The 25,089-nt window shown below is 41.6% G+C and overlaps 1 protein-coding gene across 4 annotated transcripts in view; it reads left to right on the top strand.

Annotated features, from left to right (window-relative positions):
• EDRF1 (erythroid differentiation regulatory factor 1) overlaps nt 1-25,089 on the top strand; it is a 42,444-nt gene that overhangs the window by 6,378 nt on the left and 10,977 nt on the right. For 2 of the 4 annotated variants that reach the window (XM_032312341.1, XM_032312342.1), the window contains exons 7-23: nt 2,351-2,452; nt 2,718-2,839; nt 3,546-3,657; nt 6,401-6,548; nt 6,625-6,733; nt 7,029-7,140; nt 8,673-8,933; nt 11,326-11,397; nt 11,675-11,825; nt 14,132-14,320; nt 14,661-14,861; nt 16,262-16,480; nt 18,398-18,621; nt 20,588-20,746; nt 20,904-21,053; nt 22,251-22,404; nt 24,316-24,431. In XM_032312341.1, the coding sequence (XP_032168232.1) occupies nt 2,351-2,452; nt 2,718-2,839; nt 3,546-3,657; nt 6,401-6,548; nt 6,625-6,733; nt 7,029-7,140; nt 8,673-8,933; nt 11,326-11,397; nt 11,675-11,825; nt 14,132-14,320; nt 14,661-14,861; nt 16,262-16,480; nt 18,398-18,621; nt 20,588-20,746; nt 20,904-21,053; nt 22,251-22,404; nt 24,316-24,431 (2,601 nt within the window). The remainder of the gene's footprint in view (nt 1-2,350; nt 2,453-2,717; nt 2,840-3,545; nt 3,658-6,400; nt 6,549-6,624; nt 6,734-7,028; nt 7,141-8,672; nt 8,934-11,325; nt 11,398-11,674; nt 11,826-14,131; nt 14,321-14,660; nt 14,862-16,261; nt 16,481-18,397; nt 18,622-20,587; nt 20,747-20,903; nt 21,054-22,250; nt 22,405-24,315; nt 24,432-25,089) is intronic. The other 2 variants (XM_032312344.1, XM_032312343.1) reach the window with 2 other exon arrangements.

Consider the following 25,089-nt stretch of genomic DNA (forward strand, 5'->3'; position numbering starts at 1 on the left):
TTAAGCTATATAATGAGTTTAAATTTTTTCCCAGGTTAGGAAAGCTATAGTGAAAAAGAAGGAAGTAATTACCACGCAGGTTCACATAGTGCTCGCCTCCAGGAGGGGTGGGTGTTGTGAGAATACGAAGGGGCATGGGTGCTGGGTGCTAGCAGGGTCCAGTGTCGTGACCGGGGTGATGATCACATGGATAATTTGCTTTGTAATTAGTCATTTTTCTGTGTATGATTCATTTTATGCACTTCCCTGTATGTGATTATATTGCATTAATGGCGTTTTAAAAAATTTATTTAGTATTCCTTGACTTCAAAACCCACATATTACAAAAAGACCACATAACAGAAATACGAATCTCCTGCCACCTATCTGCTCATCTTGCAGCCTTATTATTCTGTTCCTACCCTGTTTAGTGCTTACTATGAAAAAGCACGGAGGCTTTTGTGAATCTGTAGAATTGTATGTGGAGGAAGTAAGCTGGTGTCTATATAATGCCTTTTATGCCACGTACTTTAAGCCGTGTATGTGTATATGTGTACGTATACATTTGTTTTCCTCCTTGGGGCTGTATATGTATTCAGTACCATTTTATAAGTCAGTAAACTGAAGTTCACAAAGAGTAGATGTTTGCTCATGGTCCCACCACTGGGGAGATCTGAGGATTTACACCCTGAGCTTCCAGACTTTAGGGTCCTGTTCTGACACAGTACTCCACTGCATCCATGCACTCCCACATGTCTAGAATGGCCTTGTAAGCAGTGGGCTTGTCAGAGCGATGGCATGGTCCTAAGCAGAGCTAGCCTGCCATAAAAAGAAATCTTCTTGACGGAGTATTTTCTATAACATTATACTGCCTGCATTTCAGATTTGGAGATTATTGTGCACTCTGTTACCTCGTGAATTCTTATTCCCTAAACTAACCTTGCTAGTTTGAGGCCTGTGTTAAGCAGCAACAGAGTTTCTCTAGATGTCTGTGGTTGGCCTTGGAGCTGGACTTTCACTGAGAACATTGTAACCCAGAGCCCAGACTCGCTAAAGCTGCTACCTCACAAGTATAGTTTGGGGATTTGGTCCACAGGTTGATGCCTTGTCTGTACAAAGAAATAAAATAAAAAAGCTTGGCTTTCTAGTGGGACTCTTTAAGGAGACTACAAGACAGCAAAAGCACTGGAGATCTCCCGCCACCCCCATCCCCACTGTACTTGCAGCCGACCTGCTCACTTCCCAGGCAGGGGCTGAGCCTGTTAGCATGTGCAGAGGTTGGGAAGTAAGAGATGGATGGAATTAGCTGTGCACATGTGCACACACACATACTGATCTTGGGATTAAAAGTTTAAGGTGATGTTTCTTTTTTTTTTTAAGTAATTTTTAAAAAATAAACATATAGTGTATTATTAGCCCCAGGGGTACAAGTCTGTGAATCGCCAGGTTTACGCACTTCACAGCATAAAGTGATGTTTCTTAAGGCAACTGTCCCTGATGGTTGGAAATTTGAGTGGTACACTGACTGAGTTTACCCATTGTCAAAGGTTCCCCTCCTTAAGTGCTTTCTAGAATATATTCCACAGAATGTATTAAGATTAAAACGTGTTCTGAGATTAAATAAATTTGAGATCATTGGATTTTACAGAGGAGAAGTTGATTTTTCTCTTACAGAACCTTTTAGAGGCTTTTTTTAAAAATGTAATAAGCATTGTTACTGTCCAAAAGCAAGCCCGTAGTGATCAGAGGGTTTCAAAACTTCCTCTGGAAGGTCTTCACCGAGTACCTCAAGGACTAGTGTTCTGTGAAGCCCATGTCGGACAATGGCAGACCTCGGGGCTGCTCTAATGACCGATGTCTCAAAAATAATACGGCAGGGGGTGCCCAACTGGCTCAGTCAGTAGAGTGTGTGACTCTTGATCTTCTTGGGTTTGAAAGTTCGAGCCCCATGTTGGGTGTAGAGAGTACTTTAAAATAGTCTTTTTAAAAATACAGGAAAATTAAAAAGAATATGCCTGAGATGTCTTAGAAATTTTTTAATTCAGTAGAGATGGCATGGGCTGAAATAGTGGTATTCAGATTTAACCAAAAAAGAAAAAAAAATCAAGACTTTGAAAGCTTAAAAATAAAATCTTTAATCTTTTTTATTTGAGTAAGATCTAAATGTGATTAGCTTATTAGAATAGCTATGATAATTAAGAGCTGAAGTAAGCCACATGGTGATGGGAGTTCATGATTTGCACATTAGCCCTAAATTCAGGAAAGTAGATTTGAGGTTTATGCTTTGAATGTTTAGGGGATACTAGAAAAGTAGGCCATTTGTGAGAAATTACGGCAGCAGAGTCACTCCTTGTCCTTGCACTTTTCACAGGGAAGTGAGCCTCTTGAACCCTCATACATACTGGGGCATGTGGCCTCAGCACCCAAAGAACAAAACCTGACTACTTTATTCAATGACGGGGAGAACAGTCAGGTACGCTTTCTGTGGTGTCCAAATTGGGACACCTGATCCCCAGACTGCTTTGTCATTTAAAAGCTAGGACTTGTAGGGAAAATAAGTCCACTTGATCCTGAAAATCACTTTCTAAACATCTCTGTGATCTTATAGCTCTGTGACCTTAATTTACTATGTCTTCTTTGTCTTTCCTTTTTCTAGAATTTCTGTGAATCATGGGGGGGAAATTATGGATCTCCTGTATATTACATAGTAACCTCTCTTATTTTATTTTTAATCAAAGGGTCTTAAAAATGATTTTGTTCGGAATATCTTATGGACATTTGAAGATATCCATATGTTAGTTGGCTCCAACATGCCTATATTTGGAGGAGGCAGGTATCCAGCAGTCAGCTTACGTCTCAGGTAAACCAGAATGGTATTTCTTTAGAGTCAGTGTTTTATCTGCTTTCACTTAATCTGTTAATCATCACCTGGGTTTTTCACCTTTCTCCTTGCCCCATGAATTGAAATCCATGCAGGAGTGAGGAAGGGGCTGTTATCAGCAAATGCTGAAAGCCCTGAGGTTGGGTTTTCATTCAGGCCCTTAATGAATGGAGTCAGAGATCTGTTGCACTGGCTTAATCTTGTGTGGGAATTCACAATGTGTGAGAATATAATAGAATTTAATTAGTTAAGGGGATGGTTTACCAGCTTCCTGTTAGCTGACTGTGAGCACTTGCTGCTTTGGTGCTGCAGCTGTGTGTGTTGGTGTGTGTGGGCCAGTGGGGGCTCCAGTGGGGGCATTATCACACGTGGTCAGTCCTTCACCTTCGGTTGTGTGAGGAGCAGGCAGTGGGCTCACAGCAATCTGCTTTCCCACTTCCTTCTACTCTTACTGAGAACTCCTGTGGAGTCCACTTAGAAACTCAAGCAGAACTTACAGAAACATGGTGGAGAACACACCATGTGAATGAACTGTGTGTTACATGTGCATATTTCATCAGAAAGTGCGTGTGGCATTTTTCACCTGGGGAGTATAGGTTAAAGTGGTCAAATGGTGGAAATAAGTCTCAGATGGTTTATTGCGGAACATCTTAAACTGCCTAACACCGGAAATGTGCATTTTTAGGGACAACAACAAACCAATTAACGTGCTAACTGGGATTGACTATTGGTTGGACAACTTGATATGCAACGTACCAGAACTTGTGATGTGTTTTCACGTAAATGGAATTGTACAGGTAAGTAAGCTGCGGTGTGACTTTTCTCCCAAATGAAACTCAGTGCAGAGAGTACCTCACCAAAGTTCTTGAGGCCCTTAAAGACTAGGCTTTTTAACAAGGAAGATTGCTGTGAATAAACTGAAAATTTGAGTGATTGCACATTTGCGTTGGTGATACCAGAATTCTAGATGTTACGGGAGTGTAGTTATATAGGTAATTTGTAGGAAGGTCATAAATACACTGCAACCTACATTTGTAGCCACAGAACTTTGATTTTAATGCCATGCATTCATAGTAATTATCTAAAAATATTTCTACAGTGGAGGTGTCTGTTCAGTATCGGAATATCTACTCCGGATATGCAGTCTTAGGGGAGGGCTATAACAATAATGTGTGAAGTCGATAGCTTGCAAAGCATATTATTGTTAATGAGCTTGTTCTAGTCACGAGGCACTTTATCTTCATTATAAGTGTTGGGGGAAAACAGAATAAAGTTTGGTCACTACCCAGAAAAGTAAAATCCTAGTGGGCAATGATGGTGCAAAGAGAAGGATAGGAGACCGTCCGTTAGCGGGCAGGACAGCCGCGGAAAGCTGGGCAGTCGGGGAAGGTGCGGTCGCTTCTGTTTTAATCTGTAGAGACTTGAGGAAGTAGCGGCCTCTCAATGGAATCTTGAATGATAGCCTCTCCAAAAGCAAGAGATGAATGTTAGAGGACTAGTGTAAGTAAATGAAGGGATTGATAACAAATGCAGCTAGGGACCTGGGATTCATGTGACAGAAGAGCAAATAGATTAGAAAAGCCAAGGTCAAATAATGCAGAGTCCAGGATAGCTCATGGAGTCAAATAGCTCAGTCCAGGATGCTGAGCTTAGGAAGTGTGGGCTTAGTTCAGTTGGTCATCTGGAATCTGTGAAGGCTTTACATCTGGGAGGTGAAATTCACTGTATTGGAGTCTTAGCCTGGAGATGCCATGGAGGTCTCCAAGACAAGAAGCCTGGGGAGGGCCTTGCTCTACTTTTGTAACTTGATGGACTTAAACTGCAGAGGAAGTACTAAGAATTGACAATGATAAGAAGGAGGAGTTAGTGCTTATGGAGTGCTTGTTTTGTTCCAGATACTTTGCTAAGTGCTTTACATGCATTACTTACTTGATCTTCTTAGCTGCTGGAATACCAGTATTCCTTTTTGATAAAGAGGGTAGCTTGAAGATCAGGACTACATTGCTAGTAGTGGTGGTGCCAGTATTGGAACCTGTATCTCGCTGAGGCAGTGCTTCTAACCATTGTACTCCAACCCAGTGATTCTTCAGTGTTTATCAGAATCACTCCTGTTCTCTAAAAAAAACAGTTGGCTTGGCTTCCTAGTATATCAGGATAGGTGGGATCTATGTATCGGTCAAAGAAAATTAAAAAAGGAAAAGGCTTTGTAGATTCTGATTTGCACTGTTAGTTGGGAAGCACTTTTGTACCATTACCCTAAACAGCATTTAATGAGAGGCTGTGGCTGGAGGGAGTGGTAGCATTACAGGGAATTTCAGGGCTCAGGGTCTAGAATAGCGGTGTATCATTGCCTGAGATGGGGACCTGGAAATGGTTTAGGCAGGGAAGGTGATCTGTCTTCATCATGTGTTCCATTTGAGGAAAGCACTGAAATGTCCCTGTGAGCATTTTGATGTCGCAGGCTTTGGAGAAGAGGGGGATAGAGAAGTAACCGGAGTGCCGTCTCTCCCCGGGTACTGTGGGACGCCATCACCGTGGAAATCTATTCAACTCAAATGTTGGAGCCTTTCCCCGTGTGGGTGAAAGGGGAGGGGACCTGAAATCGTGCAGTATAAAATCCAGGAGAGGAGTGTTTTAAGGAAGGAATTAAGATGCGGGACTTTCTATGAACCAACAAGGATGAAAACCAACCTTAGGGGAGACTATTTGGTCTTATTTTCCAATCCACTTGGAGTTTTTTAGAGTTTTCAGCAAATGCGGTAAGAGACATTTAAGGAAGTGTGAACAGAAGACAAACGAGAAAAAAAAATGTGGAAAAAAAGTAGTGGCAGTGGTTTCCCTGTGGCCTCTACTCTTGTTGCTGCCTCCAGTCCCTGGTTCTGTTTCTGGAAAGGAGTCAAGTCGTAGCTCAAGGGAAGAATAGTGTCTACTGGGGAGACGTGCCCAGTGAGTCTAGTGTCTGGGGGAAAGCAGCTGGGTGAAGTCTGCCTTCATCTGCCACCCTCCCAGGTGAAAACCACCAGGTAGAACAGAAGGAATTGTATGCTATGAGCTGTTCCACATGAGAACAGAAGCAGGATCGTGCCTAAAATTGGTGGTGATTCTCTCTTGAGACTTGTTCCTGTGGTAAGCTGACAGCATTGCTGACAGGTGGGTCAGATTCCTTTGAAATGTTAGAGCACTAAAAAGATTGAAAACCAGCGGTTTAAGCTCTTTAGGGCTGCATAGATCTCTGATGGCAGGGTTTATATGTTTGGTTCCTTCTTAATAAGAGAAGGGGGGCGCCTGCGTGGCTCAGTGGGTTAAAGCCTATGCCTTCAGCGCAGTCATGATCCCAGGGTCTTGGGATCGAACCCCGCATCGGGCTCTCTGCTTAGCAGGGAGCCTGCTTCCTCCTCTCCCTCTCTCTGCCTGCCTCTCTGCCTACTTGTGATCTCTGTCTGCCAAATAAATAAAAAATAAATAAAATCTTAAAAAAAAAATAGAGAAGAGTTGCTGCCTAGGTTTTCTCTGAAGCTGCATTCTTTCTGTGTTTTACAGAAGTATGAAATGATAAAAACCGAAGAGATTCCCAATTTGGAAAACTCGAACTTTTCTACGAAAGTCATAAAAGACATTGCACAGAATATTTTATCATTTCTAAAATCTAACTGTACGAAAGAGGGACATACCTATTGGCTGTTTAAAGGTAAATTCCTTCTTGAATGAACAATAATAATTGATTGGAGTGGTCCTGATGATCTAAAATTTGTTTTCCTTTTCAGCAAGTGGCAGCGATATAGTGAAGCTTTATGACCTCACTACTCTTTGTGAAGAAACCGAAGACAAGTACCAAAACCCGTTCACGATGCCAGTGGCTATTCTCTTATATAAGTGAGTGCTTGAAGAAGTCGTCTTATTGAAAATTTTAAAGTGCACAGCCACACATTACAGGTCAAAGCTTTTAAATACCTCTTAGGTTTTTGTGGCTTAAGAAGCAAAGTATAGTGCATATGTTTACAGGCTGTACCAAAGTCAACTTGGGAGGGGGGAGTAAATACCATATTTTAAAATACAGTATTGTTTCTTATATTCTTTATTTTATTGGAAGGTAAGAAGGGCATGGTTATGCTTGAGTCTTGCAGAGAATGAGGAATGGGGTGTAAAGTTGATATAAACATTTTTTTAGGGTTGCTTGCAACATGATGATGAAGAAGAATCAAAATAAGAAACACTACGGGACTATTAGAACGTTGCTTCTTAATTGTGTTAAGTTGTTGGACAAAAGCAGACATCCTCAAGTAAGATTAACATTTATATGCTCTTTAAAAATATTCTAGCATTCTGAAAAAATAAAAAAATTAAAATATTCTAGCATTTTGAAAGATTGTTGCCTAGACTTAAAGCTTCTTAATTCATAGTCTGAACTGCCCTATCCGTTACGTTAGCCGGTGACCACTGGTGGCTGTTGAGCCCTTACAATGTGCTTAATCGGAATTGAGGTGTGCTTCAGGTGTAAAATACACATGGATTTTGAAGGTTGGGTGTGCATATTGCATGTTGAAATGGTAATATTTTGTGTTACTGAACCAATACATAAAAATTAATTTTGCCAGATTTTGCCTTCCATATTTTAGCCACTAGAAATTTAAAATTTCATATGTGGCTGCCTGACATTACATTTCTCTCAGATAACACTGTTTTATAATTTTAGAACTCATGTGATTTTAACAATGGTGTTGTTTTTTCCTCTTAGCACTTCTAGAAGGTGGAAAAGTATTTTACAGTATTTCTTAAAAGATCCATTTACACAAATGGGCCTTGTTGTCACTTTGTTGTATAACTAAAGTTCACACTCCATACCTCAGTATATAAAGCATCTCTTAAAATAATCTTTCAGTCCTGTGCCCCACAGTTTTACATCACCCTTTCCCTCAGTTGTCTGAACCTGACAGCTGCATTTTGGTGTAATGCTGGTTGTGTTCCACTTGAATTAGGAAAAGCATGGAACGTAGGCAGGAACATAGGCAGGAACATAGGTATAAAATTTGTTAAGATCCAATTAGTTAACCAAATTAGTTAAAATTTGTTAAGATCCAAGTTAATTTTAATTGTAGCCACATCCAGTTGGATATAAAAGTTTATCCTAGATCCCAAACCATGAGAAAATTCTTTTTGAAGAAAAATAACAAAATAATTTCTGATTTAAATACCTAATTGCTGATTATGAGATAGTGGCAGTTGGTAGAAATTGAATAGTTTACATGAAAGTTAGAAAACGGTTTTAAAACTATTAAATGTCTGTGGTCAAAAAATAATTACTGATAATAGAGTAGAATAAATAATGATATAATACGTAAATGCTAATTTTAAGAGATGCCAGGTTGGACTTTTCTTTCATTAAGCTAGTGGGGGATCCCCCCCCCCGGAACCAAAGGTCATGTAGTAAATATTAGTTGCTTATCAAACCCTTAGTAAATTATAGCTTGTGAAGAGAAATTCTGGTTTCTCAGTTAATATAGAGAGTTGTCTCGCTAATATTTTAGTTATGACACTCCCTGTGAAAACTTGTACCTCCACGTGCCACCTCTTTTTAAGACAGAGGGCTGGGGATGGAATAATTGCAGGAAATAAACAACCCATGAAGATTTTCGGGGGAACCTTCACAGTATTGATAACTTTGACTTGAGAACAGTTCTGTGTGTATTACAGTGTGGAAACAGCCTGTTTGCCAACCTCCTAAAATTTGTTAGTACCGTAGTAACATTTTTTCCACTTCAGATTGTTCAGTTTTGATGACAATCACACGTATTTCTTTTTTTTTTTTTATAAGATTATTGCTTCAGCCAATTACATGCTTTCAGAACTTTTTCAATTAGATGAACCTAAAAAAGAAGAAAGTTCAGAATCTCCTTTAAATGAGAATTCTGATGAAAGTTACAGTGAAGAGGAGGAAGAGATGCCAGACAGCGATGAAAATGGGTCCTATAGTACCAGCTCGGATCCCTCAGACGATAACAAAGCAGTAGCTATTATTAAGTCTGTTGGAGAACTGTCAGTTCCAGAAAAATACAAATCCATTCATCAAATCCGAGTAAGCATGGTAAAATGGTATTAAAGTGGTATTAAAGTTTTATCAGTTTAAAAACAATTATTAATTGAATACAGCTGACATCTCAAAAGGTGGCATTACTGGGGCGCCTGCGTGGTGAAGTCGGTTATGCGTTGGACTCCTGGTTTCAGTTCAGGTCATAATCTCAGGGTCTTGAGATCGAATCCCGTGTCAGGCTCCATGCTCAGTGCGGAGTCTGCTTCAGATTCTCTCTCCTTCCTCTGCCCCTCCCATTTGTGTGTACTCGTGCATACATGCGCTCTCGCTCCTTCTCCCTTGCTCTCTTTTTCTCTCTCTTTCAAATCTCTAAAAAAAAAAATTTGGTAGATCTTTCATGGTCCAGGGGCTAGTAATCATTAGCTTTATGAATATTAAAACCTGTTTTTTAATTGCCCCAGGGTAACTGATCCACATGCAGACCAACAGTAGACAATGAGTAAACCACACATCAATATATTAATTTTTATGTAGAAGATTTTCTTTTGCAATGACCAGTGTATATTCCTATCATATTCCTATCTCCTTGCTGGAGTGTTCATTCTCAGAGTCTGGGTTACTGGAAACTGAATGTATAGATTGCTTGGTGAACACAGGATAAGAGCAGACCAGGGCTGGTTTGTTGATTCATTTGTGAGGAAGCTGTTGCCTTATCCCAGCGCTGCAGGACAATACTTTGACAGTGACTGGGCCTTATCAGCTACATTGGATACATCTTTGCCCTGGTCAAGGTCAGATAGATTCTAACAACTTCTACCCTTTAAGTTCTGTTGACGTGGCTGGTGCTGACTATTCTTTCCCAATTGGTCTCTTTCCAGATGGTAAAATTGTGTTTCAGTTTGCTAAATCCTAATTACTTTCCAGTCCTATCTCCCTGTGGTCAGATCCAAGTTAACTTCAAAAATTCTGGCTATTCCTAGAACTGAATATACAGGTCACATATACAGGTAATGTCTTAATGTAAGCTCTGAGTTTAACTTTCACATGGAAACCTAATATCCAGGTAGATTTTTAGAGGACACCCCTGTCACCCAAAAACATTGCCTGTCTTTTCGACTCTTCACTTTCCCCTCTCATTCACCATAGCCACACTGCCTCTTCCTGCCTCAGGCTTGTCAGGCTCATGCCCACGGGAGGCATGTGCTGTTGCTTGTGTTCGGCATGCCCCCCAGGCTTTCATGGCTGCCTTTTTTAAGCCTTCAATCTTGATGGGAAATGTTGCTCCTTCTGAAGATCTTCCCTGACCACTCTAGCCAGAGCATACCCTATTTTTATCTCCTTCATGGAGATCATATTCTGTATCTAAAGTTTGTGTTTGCTTCCCTTTATGAAAACAGAAGCTCCCTGTACGTATGGACATTCCTCTGTCTCCCATGTCAAGGACACATAAGGAAATACTTGATTAAATGACTACAGGAAAAATTCTTAACTGTCCATCTGAGAGTTTTCCTGCACTTTCAGCTTGAACTCCCAACCCCCACCAGTGGAATTTAAAACAAACAAAACTTTTCTGATTATAAACAAGGTTACTGAAACCAAAAGTTCTGTGTATTTAGGGAACTGCACTGTAATACCAGACCCTAGGTAGATGGAGTAGGTAGATGACAGAGATGTCGTACTATGTTAGCTTACAGTTTTTTACAGAGATGGCACTTTTTTATCAATATCTGAAGCACCCAGAAAAATGCCCTGGTTTTCATAACAACATCTCTAGTTAGCTTCGCCTTATTACTTTGGAAACTACAGTCAGCCTGGATTCAGCACATTTCCAGCTCAGTGACTGGGTCCATGGACACGTTACTTAACATCTGTGCTCGATGCACAATGAGTACAGTCATTCCAGCCTTGCAGGATTCACCGGAAGTGAAATGCCTCGCAGAGGCCCTTACACATAAGATCACTTAGTAGATATAGGTTGTTAACTGGTTCTGCTCGTAATTAAGCATATAAATTGTACAAATTATGCAGTGAGACCACTGGTGATACTTGTTAACTTATGTGGATATTGTTAACTGTGTGTTATGAAGTATCAGTGCTAATTAGGGATTAAACTCACCTATTAGATTAGGTATACATTTATCCAAAGCATTACTCACATTCTTGCTTTTTTTGTCACAATAGAATTATCTTTAAAACTAAGAATTTAAAGTAACTTTGGCGGATCTTCTTATTAGCAAGGTTTTGTGGATGCTTTGGCTGCTTCTATCTGCAGCGTGAAAGCAGGATTAACCTTGCTGTCAGTTACCTCACAGAGCTGAGTACACAGCAGATTTTGAAATTATTGATGCATAGAGTTTTAATAATGCCCTGGAGCTGAGAGCTGTGGAATTTGTCATGTGGGCAGCATATTAATCGTTTTAAATGTTTGTTTCTGAAGCCCAGTTGCACGTTCCCGGTTTGCCATGACACAGAAGAGCGCTGTAGACTTGTGCTGAGCTATGTTCTGGAGGTGAGTCTTAATTTTGTAGCACTTTCAGTAAACCTGTACTTGGAAGGCACATAGAGCTTGTTTACTGGTGTCTAAACATTATTCTGAATGATATTCTGCTCTTTTTCTCCCCTTTAAGCATAAAGAAAATTGGTTTTTCCAACTGTTTCAAGTAAAATGTAGTCTTTTCAAGTCTGTTTTCAACATTTAAATTCCCCTAAATGTGTTCAGGGCTTTATATTTAGTTTCTGGTTGACCTTCAGTTATGTGCCTGGTAAATTTTTCTCCTTTTTTAAAGGGGTTAAAATCTGTGGATAGCAGTATTAAAAAAGAAAGCGACCTTCCTGCAGCTGACCCCAACACCCCAATCCCATTAAAATATGAAGATGAATCCACAAGGGGGGGTCCTGAGGGTCTGGAGAAGCAGATGGCCTTGTTTTTGGACAAAAGTAAGTTGAATTGATGTGCAAATAAGGACTTTAGTATACTGGTCCTTTATCAACGGCAGACTTATGTCAATTAAGGCGTTCATTGAGAGGAATTCAGGAGAAGGATATCATGTGAATGGAAAGTAGGGGGAAATACCGTTTCATTCAAAATATAAAACAAAGGATAATTTTGACCCCTTATAGATATTCCTAATAAGTTCCGCTTCTTCCAGTTTCCTGCAGCGAGGAGCTAATGCCCTCAGCTCGGTAGGGTTCTCATAAGAAATTACTGCTTCAGTAAAAGCAGTCGAGTGTTTAAGAGCAGACTTGAGAACCAAACTGCCTAGCCCCAAATCATGGCTTTGCTAAGCAGGTTCCACTTTTTTTAACCTTTTTTTTTCCCCCTCTCTCTCTTTCTTTCAGTGGAGACAGTAGTGCCTACTTAAAAGTTTTTTTAATAGATTAAATAGTATGTGTAAAGTGCTTAGAACAGTGCACATAATAAGCACCGTAGGATTGTTGGCTTTCATTACCGCGTGGTCCTTGAATCAGCTGGAAAGGTCACTTATAAATTGTCTAATTTGTTCCTCAGGAAAGTCACTTTGTGAAGAACATGTGGACTCTTAAAAAATTGGTTTCAGTTGCTTAAATGTTTCAGAAGCTTGTATGTTTGAAATACTAAGTGCATCAGTCACATCTGGTCAAGGGTTAAAAAAAAAAGAAAGAAAGAAAGAAAAGAAATACTAAGTGCTTTCCTGACTTTTTTTCTCTTCGTAAACAAAAGTTTTTTATTGCGGGGGAGGAGAGTAAATTTAATTGCCCTAAGCATTTATGTATTGCTTCCTGTGTGCCTGGCTTGAGCCTCTGTACAGTGAGGAGAACACCAGGACTTGAGACATCTCTGCCTTTTTTAGGGTGTTTTTTTGAAATGCCTTTTCTCTCGTCCTTTGTCCCCACCTCAGCTGTTAAAATCTTGCTGATGTTCAAGAGATTGATGCTCCCCTCTCTCTCTAGTCAGAATTGATTCTCTTACCACTTTGTCCTTGAGCACTTACTGAAGCCTGCCTATGTCATAGTTAGATTTGTTGAATGGTTTTATGCACACCCGCCAGTACAGTTGTGAGCAAAAATTGTCTTAAGCAGTTCTGGTATTCTCACCAAACCTCACACAGAGAAAACAGTAACAGAGGAAAAAGAAATACATGCACAACTAAAACTGTAAGAGATTGTAAGTACCTTTCATTGGTTTGAAAGATTCGTGTTGTCACGAATAAAAAAAAAGAAATCTTGAGGCTCAGAGACTAGGGAGGGGAATTCCCACAGCATTTTGTTCTCACCTCTGTAGCTGCACTTAAAATAGATTTGCCATGGTTTGTGTTAGCAGCCTGTCTCTATCGCTGGCGTGTGAGATCTCCAAGGATGGAGCGCATAGAACTTCATGTCACGGCTTCTGGCGTCTGGCACAGTGCTTGGCACAAAAGTGATCGTTTGTTAGATGAAGAAGGTAGTAGTAGGGTGGATTTTAAATAAAGCATGTTCCTGTGGAGGAAACAGCCCATTAAGAGGGGAGCTTAGAAAAAATAGGCATCTTTGTGGGCAACAAGCTGTAACTTGACCTTGGCTACTGGGTAGTAGGAGTGGAATACTGGGTAGGAAGACAAAAGACAAAAACATCACATAGGATGTGGGCTAAGGTGCTCGGGACCTAATAAGTGGTGTGAAGCCATTTCGGTGTTCTAGAACAGGGCTCCCACCATAATTAAAGCTTATTTTAGGAAGGTAAACTTTCAGGGGTGCCTGGGTGGCTCAGTTGTTAAAGCGTCTGCCTTTGGCTCAGGTCATGATCCCAGGGTCCTGGGATTGAGCCCCACATCGGGCTCCGTGCTCAGCAGGAAGCCTGCTTCTTCCTCTCCCTCTGCTGCTCCCCTGCTTGTGTACCCTCTCTCACTGTGTGTCTCTCTCTCTGTCAAATAAATAAATAAAATCTTTTTTTTTTTTTTAAAGCAGGGGAAGGTAAACTTTCTGGCAGGTTGACATAGACTGGAGAAAGGTCATGCCAGTCATGAGTGTATTTATGTCAGTGACTCTGAAAGAGAATGACAGAGTTGACAGCAGGGAGCAGAGCGCCTTCAGAAATCCCAGTGAGGATCTGTTGAAACACTGCCGTTTTACTCTGTTTTTTAGTAATAAAGTGCAGTATACATCAGTCTTGTAGCCATAGTACCTAAGCCTGGACTGTTTCTATGAAGAAATGTTATTTTATTTTTTTATAGTGAGACTTGCATTCAAAGAAAATGTGCTTCCTTTCCCCTCCTCCCATGTCATAGTGGGCTCCCTTCAGAAGGGTAATTATTCCAGTCAATCTGGAATGATCCCTGGTTCCTGGCAACATAAAATGAAACTCCAGCTGATTCTCAAGTCATCAAAGGCCTATTATGTTTTGTCTGATGCTGCCATGAGTCTTCAGAAATACGGAAGAGCGTTACGATACATCAAATTAGCTTTGCAGAGCCATGGTAAGTCACTGTAAACTATTACACTTCATAGGCATTGGGAGGGGAAAACAGAAAAGGCATCTGAATCACAGTGAAGTTTTACTCCTGTTTCTGTTGTAAAATTTAATTTTGAAATGACTTTTTCTAGTCTTGAGTGTGTTACTTCGTATTTTATTTTGTGCTGAGTGGTTATCTCTTCCTTTGAAATACACGAAACTACACGTGATAGCTGCCGTAACATAAACTGAAGAGCTACAGTGGTACAAAGCTTTCGGCTAGTAACAACTTTTCTTAATACTCACTGTAGTCATCAACTTTCAATACCCCGGTGTTTTTTCTCTTTCCCACCCCTTCTGCCTAGATACTTACTGCTGCCTCTGCACCAACATGCTTTCGGAAGTGCTGCTGTTTCTGTCTCAGTATTTGACGCTCTGTGGGGATATCCAGCTGATGCTGGCCCAGAATGCGAACAACAGAGCGGCGCATCTCGAGGAGTTTAATTATCAAACGAAAGAAGATCAGGAGATACTACACAGCCTCCATAGGGAGTCCAGTTGCCAAGGTATGCCAGTGAGACCGGACGTGCTATGCACGTGGCATTAGTCCGTCCAGCTCATGCTTATCAGAGTATGCCAGGATGGTGGCGAAAATGTTAGTGTTTTGATACTGCAGTTTTGTTTCATTGATTGCTTAGTTTTAAAATTGAGCATGATCCCTGGTGTATTTGTGTGTTAAGCGATTTTGAAATATTTCATAATTACTAATTATACAACTAGAACTAAAGATAAAATAAGCTCTAAGACAATTGTGTTGACTTTTTTACTCTCATCTTTTCAAGAGGTTTTCCTCGGTAACTTTGTAGTCAGTGAACCAAGCCATGGTTTCCTTTTGTAAAGGAGTAACAGTTGGGTAAAAGCGAATGAATTACCTTCTGAATGATTTCTGGGGGCTCACATCCAGAGACCATTTTTTTAAAACTTAGTTCATGGCTGACTGTCTTACTGAATATATTACTTTGTTTTGGGGTTGTGTGATTTTAAAACTGGGGAAAAGAATTAGTCCACTGCAGCTGTATCCTTAGTATGGCCATAAGCTCACTGCAGTCAGGGCGGTAAATGAGCTGGGAGGTCCACCTTTGTAACATATCATGGCATTGTTGTATTTTGCTCTGGAAGTGTTGACGTTATTTGATATCTGCCTCCCTAAAACTTTTGAACATTTGCCATCTCGGGAAGTACAGTGAGGGGAATGTAGTATTTCCTCACTTTTGCCCTCTTTCTTTGCCTTCCCTCTTTCTGAGTTTCTCAGACGATCGGTTTCATAGACACAGGGAGAAAATCCTTGGTGTTTTTACCACTCCCATCACATTTCCTTTAAAACACATGGGCTCGAGGGTGACGTTCTCCCATGTATGCCACGGTGAGCAACAGGAGCTGCTCCCTTTTTTCTTCCTTGAATTTTGGGCCCTGCACCCAATTTTACTCCAGTCCCACTGGATGGCATGTTGAAGTCTTTGAGAGCATATGTAGCACTTCTTCAGTGAGGTAAACTGACATTCAGACCATAATGTCTGTTAAGTAGCCTCTTGTAGCAATCAGAGCTTTATTTCAAGAACTATTTCCATTAATTAAAAAAGAAGAAAGATGATCTACCTTGTATCAGTGAACTTTAAGTCTGTACCAATGAGCAAGAGTGCTTGGTAAAATCCAGTTGATGGAAATTGTTTGATATTTTTGGTCAAGAGAATATTTCTTTATTCAAACATTAATATCCCAGGAAAATGAAGTTTTCTAAATTAAAAGATCTTTACTTTAAAACTTAAAATTTTACTTATATTGATTGACTCTTATACTAGGTTTATACCATATTGGATTTCTTTTGTTGTCTTAAAAGTAGATTACTTGAATCCTAAGGAAGAAGAGTTCTCGGGACTCACTGTGATGTTTCCTTTTTTGTTTCAAGGATTCGCATGGGCAACTGATTTGTCTACAGACTTAGAGAGTCAGCTTTCAGTCAGTTGTAAATGTTATGAAGCTGCTAATGAAATCTTGCAATTTAGTGACTTAAAAAGCCAGAACCCAGAACACTATGTCCAAGTATTGAAGAGAATGGGTAACATTAGAAACGAAATTGGTGTGTTTTACATGAATCAGGCTGCTGCTCTGCAGAGTGAGCGAGTTGGTGAGTATCTCTTTGGAGGCCGCTCTTTATTGCCTCTTCTCAGAGAAAATCACGCTGCTTTTATGTCTGAGCTTAGTATTATGGCACTGACTGGATGTAGAAAGGGGTGCTCTGGGGCGCCAGGGTGGCTCAGTCGTCAAACATCTGCCTTTGGCTCAAGTCATAATCTCAGGGTCCTGGGATCGACCTTGCATCGGGCCTCCCTGCTCAGTGGAGTCTGCTTCTCCCTCTCTCACTCCCCCTGCTTGTGTTCTCTCTCTCGCTGTGTCTCTCACTGTCAAATAAAATCTTGAAAAGAAAAGAAAGGGGTGCTCTGTTGAAGACTCTTTTATTCTTAAGTTCTTGAGAAATAAAGATAGGAAAATACATTTCCCTTTAAGAGTCATCATTTCAGTGTCCTCTGTTATTCATCTGATCAGAAGTGAAGTGCACAAGCAGCTTGTGCCAGGCTCTGTGCTAGGCTCTGTGCTGGGTGTGTAATTGACTACAACATAGCTCTCTTTCATGTCAGGAAGCCAGAGAGAGAAACAGATTTATGGGGCGCTGGGCTGGCACAGTCAGTAGAGGGTGCAACTCTTGATCTCAGGGTTGTGAGTTCAAGCCCCATGTTGGGTGTAGAGAATACGTAAAAATAAAAAGTCTTAAAAAAAAATAATAAAAATCTTTGAAAAATACCATAAGCACAGATGCAGTATAGTAGAAGTGTGGGAAAAGGACATGTATTTTGAAGTTGTGGGGTTTTTCGAGGGCTTTTGGAAAGAAGGTGTGGTTTGAGCAGATTGGTACATGACGTAGGATATCAACAGGCAGAGACATGGAAGGGGTTGCTGTCCAGACCGAGTAAGCAGCACTGAGAAGGACTAGAGATGCAGGGTCGGGTGACTGGTGAGAGTAGCAGCACGTGGTTTTTTGTGATTCAGGCAGAGGATAACAGATTCAGCTGGGCCTCTGTCAAGTCTGAGAGACATGTGGACATGTGAGTGGAAGGTCTGCCTCAGTCGTTGGTTAGAAACCTGTACTTAGAGCTGTTTGGGTTAGCAGGACGTTGTTGGAGATCACTCAGATGTCGTGGGGAGGGGATAGTTGGATCCATGAGAATGCTGGAAATGTGAAGACCTGCCGGTGGGAGGAAGGAACAGGGCCGTGGGAGAATGGAGGGTGGCAGGTGAGTTGAGGAACCGCGTGTGCCTGGTAGTCTGTGTGCTGTGCTTGGCCCTGGGGTGCGGAGAGGTCACGCTTGTTAAAAAGTTTTGTTATATGTATAATATATGTATTTTATTGGGTAATAACCTGTGCTTTTAAGGTGTCTCTAGAGGAGGAAGTCTGTGAAGGAGCATGCAAAGTGGTAGTCAGAAGCCTAGGAGAATTAGATACAACCCAGACCATACCTCTTAACAACTCCCTGAGACTGTGTTGTGAATCTTTATAAAATAGGGCTTTGCTCAGATCTTTTTATTTGCTTGTTTTCGTATCTGTCATTTCATAATGAAAGAGGGCCATGTTGGAGTATTACGTGAGTTCACTCAGGCCGCCTTACAAAATAACCACAGTTCGGGTGGCTTAAACAACAGAAACCATATTTCTCACAATTTGGAAGCCAGAAGACAAGATCAAGGAGCCAGCAAGTTTGGGTTTTTCTGAGGCCTCTGTCCGTGGCTTTCGGATGGCCACCTTCTCGCTGTGTCCTTACCTGATCTTCTCTCTGTGCGTGCCCTGGTGTCTGTTTCTCCTAGAAGAACACCAGACGTGGGAACCGCGCCCCATCTAGGATGAGAGCAGGTCACTGCAGTGGCTGCACACAGCTGGTTCCTCAGCTGTTCTGTCCCTGTCCTCCTTCCCTTGTCCTTGCCTGGGATGCACAGGGGGTTGACATGGATGTCTGCTGACGTGTGGTTTTCGTTCTCTTCTTTTGTGCAGTGAGCAAAAGTGTGTCTACTGCGGAGCAGCAGTTGTGGAAAAAAAGCTTTTCTTGTTTTGAAAAAGGAATTCACAACTTTGAGTCAATTGATGATGCCACAAACGCTGCTCTTCTGTTGTGTAACACTGGGAGACTCATGCGGATTTGCGCGCAGGCGCACTGTGGTGCTGGCGATGAATTTAAGCGGGAGTTCTCACCAGAAGAAGGCTTGTATTACAATAAGGTAACACGCTTGCATGTCCGACCCCATCCATTTATACCTACTTGTCATTCACTTTTGCCATTGCTCCCTGAAAATATTATAAAACTAACTAGAACTATAGTGATGGCCCAGGAGGAGACAGAACACTTAGAGACTGGCCCGAGAATGCGAGAATTTAGTGTTAGAGGGGGCGTATTGGAAAGATGATTATCCAGTGAGTTGTTTTGGTGTAAGCAGAGAAGACAGGTGGATTAAAGGCTGACGTGGAGAAAGGGAACTGAGAAAGTGGAGGAGGAGCTTCAGGTGATGAGATGGGACAGGCCTTTCCCGGCACCACACCACAGGCAGGGATCACAGAAAGCAAAATTGAAAAGCAAACCCCAATCTAGTGAAAATATTGATAACAAAGGATCAGAGGTCGTATATAAAGAAGCATTAAGAACTATTGAAGAGGGGGATGTCTGGCTGGCTCCGTTGCCGGAGTACATGACTCTTTGTCTTGGGGTTGTAGTTCAAGCCCCACGTTTGTGCGTAGTGCTTACTTTAAAAATAAATGATAAAAAATAATTAATGAAAATAAATTGCCCCAGTAGAAAAAAGAGTTTAGAATATATAAAATCTATGTATTTTTTAGTGAAAAAATATATATTCATAAAAACTTTTTAAAATTAACATATAATGTATTATTGGTTTCAGAGGTACAGGTCTGTGATTCATCAGTCTTATGTAATACCCAGTGCTCATTAAGGGGCAAATCTTGAACAAAAAACTCGTACACATTTCAAAAAGGGTAGTTAATATGTAAGAAATTTAAAATTCTAAACTTTTATGAAATTAAAACTTAAATTAAAAATTGAGTTTCTTTTGTCTGCCTGTTAATTGCCAGGTATCCTGGCAAGTGGTAACATCCAGTGTTAGAGATGGTGCAAGGAACAAGAGTTCTTTTTTGTTTTTTTTTAATATTTTATGTATTTGAGGGGGGTGCAGAGGGGCAGGGGGGAAGGAGAAGGGCAAGCCGACTCCGTGCAATGTGTAGAGCCCAATGGGCTCTGGACCCTGAGATCTCAGGAACCTGAGATCATGGTCTGAGCCGAAACCCAGAGTCAGATGCTGAACTGACTGAGCTACGCACGAAACCCAAGAGCTCTCCTTTAACAGGTACTTCACAGCTAGATGAGCGCTAGTGAAGAATGTTTGTGGCATGGGAGGCTTTTTTTTTTTTTTTAAGATTTATTTAATTATTGGAGTGTGAGTATGGGAGGAGGAAACAGAGGGAGCGGGAGAGAGAGACGCAAGCAGACCACCTCCCGAGCACAGAGGCAGATGCAGGGCTTCATCTCACGGCACTAAGACAACGACCTGAGCTGAAACCGAGAGGCAGATGCACCCCCCAGGCGCTGCATGCATGGAGATTTTAAAATGAAATTGACCTTCTTATAGTTTTTTTATGTTTACAGATACATAGAAAAGAAGTAGGTGATGCACACAAGAAATGCAGAAATTATTGCTAGGTGATGGAATTCAATGTGGTTTGCTTCAATAGAATGACCGTGGCCTTCAGGCTGGGGGTGGTAAAGGGCGGAAGGGGTTGCTGCTTTTTATAGTCGGATCCAGCAATTTTTTATCCTTAGGCTCATCAAGTTAGTTTCTTCTGGCTTACTAGTTATATAAACACGTTTTCATTTAGAAAGGGAAAAAACCAAAGGAAGGAAGTGCATCCTTGTGCATGAGCCTGAGGCAGGGAGCGCTGAGGCTGGTGCCAGACCCGCTGTGGAAATGTGGCAGGGCCCGCAGCCCACTTGAAGCGGCTCGCGTCACTGAACTAGTTTCATTGATACGGTTTTTTCCTTTCCTCACAGCACTGCCCTTCTGTAAACTGTTCCCACATCAGATTAACATCTGGGTGATTTTAAAGTATGTTTTATTTTCATGTGTTGTTGGCATAGATGTAGACTGAGCCCGACCTGGGTTTTTCCCTCCCTCACAGGCTGTCAATTACTATTTGAAAGCCCTGAGGTCCCTGGGAACACGAGACATCCACCCGGCTGTCTGGGATTCAGTGAACTGGGAATTGTCCACTACTTACTTCACGATGGCAACTCTACAGCAAGATTATGCTCCATTATCTAGGAAAGCTCAGGAGCAGGTAGTAATACTTGTGGGGCTGTAAAAGAAGCCTTCAGCTTCATTTATGCTTTAATAGACATCAAGTATATCTTTTTTAACAAGCAGTATTTGAATGTTTTTATTTAAGATTATAGTCTTATCATTTTCTTCTCCTCTCCCTTAAAAAAAAAACACAGATTGAGAAAGAAGTCAGCGAGGCTATGATGAAGTCCCTGAAGCACTGTGACGTGGACTCCGTGTCCGCGCGACAGCCTCTCTGCCAGTATCGAGCCGCGACCATCCATCACAGGCTGGCGTCCATGTACCACAGCTGTCTGAGAAATCAGGTACTGCCGTTCCAGCCGAAGTTCAATGCCAGGTCCATTTCAAAGTGTGCTGGGTGTTTCTCTTATATTTTACTATCTATTTAAATGTCATCTATTCTGTTCGCTGATTTAGAAAAACTTGCAGTGGAGGTGATTTTTCCTCTCTCTGTGCTGTATATTTTTTTCTACTATAATTGGTATTATCTTGTGAAATCATATATCCTGTGTGCCTGTCCCTCTACCCAGAATAACTATGTCCTGGATTTTCCAGGATATCTGTACCTTTTCTGTTTTACCATGTAAGTATTCGGCCTGGCAGGGAGCTCTGTAGGAGAAATCATACTGTACGTATTCAGTGCTTTATTGCCTTTCACACACATGGTGTTTTTGAGATTCCTCCTGGTTGGTGCATTTTCTTAGTTAATTAGTATTCATTTAATATGTCACAGTTTATCCATTTTGTGATTCCTGGACTTTGGTGTTGTTTCACTGCGAGGCTTTGGGAAGCAGTGCTGTGAACAGCCTTGTGCGTGAGGCCCTGCACCCAGGTGTGTGTGTTTGAGGACAAACAGAGGCCCAGGTTAGAGGTGCCTTCCTCCAGGGGGGGTTGCCTGGCTACTGCTGAGGAATCTTGGGATTTCTCAGGGATGTTTTCTTGTTTGTGTTGCTGTTTCCCATTTCTTAGCTCAGGACCAAGACAGCTTAGCTTGCAGTCCCCTGGGTATGGGCCTTCTCCGGGTGCCCTTACCCTGACACTGTCGTCCTTTGAGGTGCAGCTTAATCAGAGAGGATTTCTTTTCACTTTAAGCTGGCCCTGGACACACTTCCCCTTGCCCCAGGAGGTCCTCGCCAAGATTCAGGCTTGCCCAGATGGCCTAATAGCCTAAGGGCAAAAGCAGGCTTTGGCATTCCAAGACAACACAATGGGGACAGAGTTGTCTTTTCAGCAGATAGTGCCAGGACGGCTGGATGTCCCAGGCAAGGCAGTGGAGTTGGACTCCTGCAGAGCCTCATGTACAAAAATTAACCAAAAGCGCATTAAACACCTGACTGTAAGAAACTGTAATAATGAAAGAAAGAAAGAAGACTGTAATAAAACTGTAAGATCCCTAAAAAATAACAACACTAAGTGACAGTTAGTGATCCAGTCAGAGACGTGGTAAGTAGTTATTGTGAAGCCCAGGCGTTAAGATTGGTCTTACTTGATTTTTCATGCAGGTTGGTGACGAGCATCTGAGGAAGCAGCACCGGGTGCTGGCGGACCTTCACTACAGCAAAGCTGTTAAGCTCTTTCAGCTTCTCAGAGACGCTCCCTGTGAGCTGCTTCGAGTGCAGTTAGAAAGAGTGGCGTTTGCAGAATTCCAAATGACCAGTGAGTCCTGACTTTTTCCTTTCGCAGATCTGTGCGCATTAACTTCCTGTTGGATCCTCTTTGAATGAGACAGACCTGGGGATCTCTCTTGAATGTAAATAATGTCATTTTCTTTTTAATATGCCCATAGTTAATGGCTTTGGGTAGGAGCCAGGAGAAGTCTCTAAACTTTTTAAAGTTTAGGAAATGGATTTGGTTATGTTCTTTGACCAACTTATCTTTGTAGAAATATTGAAATGTAGCCCGTGCTCTCTTGGGATAAAAAATGTGATAAGTCAGTTGAGAGTATTAGATCTGTGACAACATGACCATGAACAGCACAGGAAGGGAGAAGCAGTGGTCCCATTGGAGTCCTGTAAACCCACAGCGGACACTGGCAGCTGTGGATTACGGAACTAGAACTTAGATCCCGAGCAAGGTAGAGCTAAGTGGGAAGGGAGGGGAAAGCTGGGAGGCAGGTGGATGAGAGCCACCTTTGTTGGGGCAGGCGGCAGGTGCGTGAGCCGGTGGGGAGGGAGGCTGCAGCGGGCTTGGAGGGCGGGGTGCCCACAGCAGGGGGAGGAGTTGCTGCTCCACACTCAATGTGTCTTCCTGAGTTCTGTCGCTCCTGCCCACCTGCTCCCCTTCTGTAGGAGGGGTCTTCGGAGGAATAGCTCTCGTGCGGTAAAGAAACAAACGTTTCTTTGAAGTACAGCTGTTCATTTGATTTTATTTTCAGTTGTTTGCTTGTATAAAATTAAAATAAATGTAATATTTACCCTGGTAGATGACTCTTTCAGTAGAGGATCCCAGAAGGATACACCAGAAAGTGATATTGCTGTCTTGGGGATGGCACCTGGGGTCCCAGGAGGAAGGCCTTCACTGTTTTCTCATTCAGCCTTTATACACTTTGAGAACTTATTACCTATTCAAAAGAGTTTTTAAAAAATAACTTTTTTACTGGGGTGCCTGGGTGGCACCATCAATTAAGCATCAGACCCTTGATTTTGGCTGAGGTTGTGACTCAAGGTCATGAGATCAAGCGCCATGTCAGGCTCCACTCAGTGTGAAGTTTGCTTGAGACTTTCTTTCCCTCCCTCCCTCCTGTCCTCTCCTCCCCCAACCCCTCTCAAAAATAAAGAAACACACACTTTATACTGAAAGTATTTTTAACCCTTTGCCAGTGTATACTAGATGGCAGGATTAATAGTAGCTCTGTCTGGGGGTGGGTTTGGATGACGTTTGTCCATTTGCATCTTTAAATTTTCTGCCATGTTTGAATTCCTTCAAGAGAGCGGGTATCATTTTCATAAAAACAGATACTGGAAACAAATTAGCTAAGATGACAAGTATGGTTAATTTTCCTTCTAAAAGAAAGTTTAAAAAATTGAGTACCTGAGAAAAGCAATGTTAACATTTGGGGCCTTTGGACCAGACTTGTCCCAGCTGGTTTCTTTGACCTAACGCTCGAGTCCTCCGTCAGGTGGTCATGTTCTCACCCTGACAGAGCTAAATGGTGGCGCGGGGAGACAGTTGTTATTTATTGTTTTGTCTAGACTTAATATTTTCATATGGGGATGATTACTGAGAGTTGGATTTGTTTAGATTCTCATGAGCAACTGTTAGAGGATTTGAAAGTCCGTTTTCATTAATACATTGACACTGGATGGGTTTCTAGATTTATATTTAAAGGAATGATCATTTTGGGGTGTCTGAGTAGCTCAGTCGTTAAGCATCTGCCTTTGGCTCGGGTCATGATCCCAGGGTTCTGGGATCGAGCCCTCCATCAGGCTCCCTGCTTGGCGGGAAGGCTGCTTCTCCCTCTCCCACTCCCCCTGTTTGTGTTCTTGCTCTCACTGTCTCTCTCTCTGTCAAATAAATAAATCTTAAATAAATAAATGAATGATAATTTTTGTGTTTTTAACACTTTAGGTCAGAATAGCAATGTTGGAAAATTAAAAACACTATCTGGGGCTCTTGACATAATGGTGAGAACTAAGCATGCATTCCAGCTCATCAGAAAGGAGCTTGTAGAGGAATTTGACCAGGTAAATGAAGAAAATATATATTTGTTTTTTGTGTGTCTTAAGCTAAGTGGTGAACATATATAGTGAGCAGTTGGGGTATATGTGTGTGTTCTTCATATCATCTGTATATGTGTATATACAGACATTCATACATATATGTGTTTTCCACTAAACTCATTAACAGGGATCTGTTGTATTTTCTTGGTGGAATTATTAAACTCTTTAAGTTGGAACTATATGTTTTGTATTAAAATTTTTCTCTTTAACCACATGGAGCTTAGTAAGACCCCAGTAGCATAACGTCTCTGTCGTGTTTTCCTTTTGCTTCTTTGGTCTTTTTTATTCTTCTGTTTGTTTTTAAGAAAGAAGGAGTTGTGTAGCTCTTTTATAATCTCTCCGGAACTGCAGAGGAGCAGTTGAACCATTAATGGGCTGAAGCTCCTTGGAAAGCAGTTCCGGTTTGCCTGGCATTCCAGCGTTCAGGGTGCCTTCTGCTGTTGCTGAAAGCTTCCCAGAGGCCCCCATGGTCCCCCAGCCTGTTTCTTTATCCGGTCCTGGTTTGTCCAGCCCTATAGCCTGCCCATTTCCGTCTTGCTCCTTTCTGTGCGGTGTTGCAAAGCAGGAGATTTCCATTTGGGGTTAATTTCTTCTGTATAAGTGCCTGTTGGGTGTGAGACAT

This window comes from Mustela erminea, chromosome 14, assembly GCF_009829155.1.
Source record: "Mustela erminea isolate mMusErm1 chromosome 14, mMusErm1.Pri, whole genome shotgun sequence".
Classification (NCBI taxonomy): domain Eukaryota; kingdom Metazoa; phylum Chordata; class Mammalia; order Carnivora; family Mustelidae; genus Mustela; species Mustela erminea.